The sequence below is a fragment of the Pongo abelii genome, chromosome Y, assembly GCF_028885655.2.
Source record: "Pongo abelii isolate AG06213 chromosome Y, NHGRI_mPonAbe1-v2.0_pri, whole genome shotgun sequence".
Taxonomy (NCBI): Eukaryota; Metazoa; Chordata; class Mammalia; order Primates; family Hominidae; genus Pongo; species Pongo abelii.
The window spans coordinates 66662501-66665000 of NC_072009.2; the positions used below are offsets into that span (position 1 = coordinate 66662501).

The 2500-nt window shown below is 78.3% G+C and overlaps 1 protein-coding gene across 1 annotated transcript in view; it reads right to left on the minus strand.

The window, feature by feature from the left end:
- The window catches only part of LOC134760957 (collagen, type I, alpha 1b-like), a 4326-nt gene extending 3093 nt beyond the window's left edge, over positions 1-1233 (minus strand). The window contains exon 1 of the mRNA XM_063721479.1: positions 148-1233. Within this exon, the coding sequence (XP_063577549.1) occupies positions 148-1147 (1000 nt within the window). The 5' untranslated portion in view covers positions 1148-1233. The remainder of the gene's footprint in view (positions 1-147) is intronic.
- Positions 1234-2500: the final 1267 nt, after the last annotated feature.

Below are 2500 nucleotides of genomic sequence, written 5' to 3' on the forward strand. Positions count from 1 at the left end.
GCGACCGAAGCCGGCCGGCGCGCCCGCCCCCGCCCGGGACGAGGGACCGCGACCGGGGCCGAGGCCCCGGCCCGGGCCCCCCCCCCGACCCGGGGAAAGGGGCGAGCGACCGGCGAGGCGGAGGTCGACCCGCGCCACACGTCGCACCGACGCCTGTCCGGGAGGGACCACCGGGCCGCGCTCGGGCGCACGCGCGCGCCGAACGGGGCAACGCCACGCGGGGAGGACGGGCTCTCCCCGACGCCGACGCCCGGGACGGACGCCTCGGGGAAGGGCCGCGGCAGGCCCGGGAAGCGAGGCGCACCCGGGGGCGCGCCGAACCGATTCGGAAGACAGGGCCGGGAGAAGACGACGAGACCCCGGGCGAGGCCGAGGCGAAGGGGAAGGCTCGAGAAAGGCGGCCGGCGGGGGAAGGGGACGCCGCGGGACCCCTCGGGCGCAGCCGACCGCGGCCGGGACACACGCGGGGGGTCTCACCGCCCGCAGCCTCCGAGCGCGAAGGCGGCCCCCGCGCGGCACCCGGAGCGGCCGACTCGACCTTCGGCGATCCGCGCGGCTCCCCCACACCGCCGCCGCAGTCGCGGCCAGCCCCCCGGAACCCTCTCTCTCCCGCACGCGCCACCGGCCGACCCCTAAGAAAACTCCTCTCCGGGAGCCCACCGGGGCCCAACGCCGGGGGGGCCGCCGACCCGGTCCCGAAGGCGCACGCCGGGGGACGGGGACACCGGGCCGACCAGCGGCCGGCGGCGACGCCCCCCGAGGCGGTGCCGGGTTCGGTCCCAGACGAGGCCACCACCGACGTCGAGCCGGCGAGCCGCTCGGGGAGGGGAGAGGATCGGCGGGCGGCGGGCGGGGAAGGGGGGCACAGGGAGCCAAGGGCCGGGGAACGCGAGGGCGAGGGCACCCGGGAGCCCGCAGAGCGGCGGCTCGGCGGGAGAAACCTCGGGCACGGCCGGGCCACCAGGAAAACACGGCCGCGGGATCCCACCGCCACCGACACGAGGGCGGTCCCGCGGCGCCCCGCCTGGGACGCCGGACGGCCCTCGGCACCCACCGAGACCCGCCTCACGAGCCCCGGGTCCCGCCACCGGGGGCCCCGAAGCGACCACAGCCACCAACCCGACGCCAGGGCCGCATCGCTCGTCATTCTCGTGCAGCCTCCGACCCGGTCCCGCTCCGGGAGACCGGCGCGTCCCCAGCGTGGGACGCTTTCCCGGGGCCAGGCGGCCCAACCCCGCGCCCACGCGCACGCGGTCGTCGGCACCGCTCGCGACTCGGCACGGGAGCGGGCGGAGAGCCGACTCGCGGCCGAGGTGGGGGTCACGCGCCGGACGGAAGGCCGCGCACACCCACCGCTCGCGGCGGCCGCGTCCCAACCCGCTGGGACGCCGGGCCCGGCCCGGCGGGATCCTCCCCCGACTCGGAAGGGGGAGGCGCGGGCCACACAGCAGGCGACGGGCCGCGCTCGGCCACCACCGCGGTGGCCGGCGGAACCCTCGCTCTCCCCACCCTCAACCCGTCGAGGGGGAAGCGGAGGAGGGTCCTCTGCGCGCGAGTCGCTACGACAGCGCTACCATAAGGCAGAAGGAGACAGAGGCGGCAGGCCGGGAGATCCGGCACCCCAAGGCACACCTCTCTCAGATCGCTAGAGAAGGCTTTCTCACCGAGGGTGGGTCACACTCCCCACCCGCCGGTCGCCCCTCGTCGGGCCCGCAGAGGCGCTCGGGGACGCCCGGGGAAGGGAGGGGGCCTGCGGTACGAGGAGAAGCGCGCCTGCGGCGACCTCGAGCGTTCGCGGTCAGGGCGGGGGGCCCGGCAGGCTCACAAGGCCCCCCCCGTCCACCCGCCTCCTGCGTCGCTTCCGAGGCAAAGCCACGCACGCGACCGGTCGGAGGCAGAACGGCAGCCCCTCGGCGGCCGGCCGGCGCACGCGCCACCGGCCCGCGCCCGCCGCGATCGCTCACACGGCCCTCGCGCACCCGCCAGAGGGGAGCACGGGACGTGCGCTCGCCGGACCCGGCGGCGCCCTTCCCCGCGCGGGAGGGGCGCGCATCTCATCTCACTCGACCGCCTCGAACCCCACGCCGACGGGCTCCCCTCGGGACCCACGCGCGGACACCGGAGGAGGGGACGCCGGGGGTGGGAGGGACACACCACCGCTCGGCCTCGGGCACCTGAGGGACAACCCGGAGCGCTCCAGGAGCACCGCAAAGGCCCGGGCGGAGCCAACGCTCGCGCGAAACCCCCGAGAGGGCAGCACGACGGGCCGGCGGGACGGCACCCCCACCGCCGCGGAGGGGGCCCGCCCGCAAGTCGACGACCGCGGGAGGCGAGAGCGAGGGGTGCCCGCCGCGTCAGAGGACCCCGCCGACCCACCCCGCGAAGCGGAGAGCGGGGACGGGACAGCCAGGTCAGGCCGGGTTCCGCACCCCACGCCTTCCCAACGCACCACCGGCAGGCGGACGGAGGAGAGGCAAGGGGCCCCCGCGGGCGGGGCGAG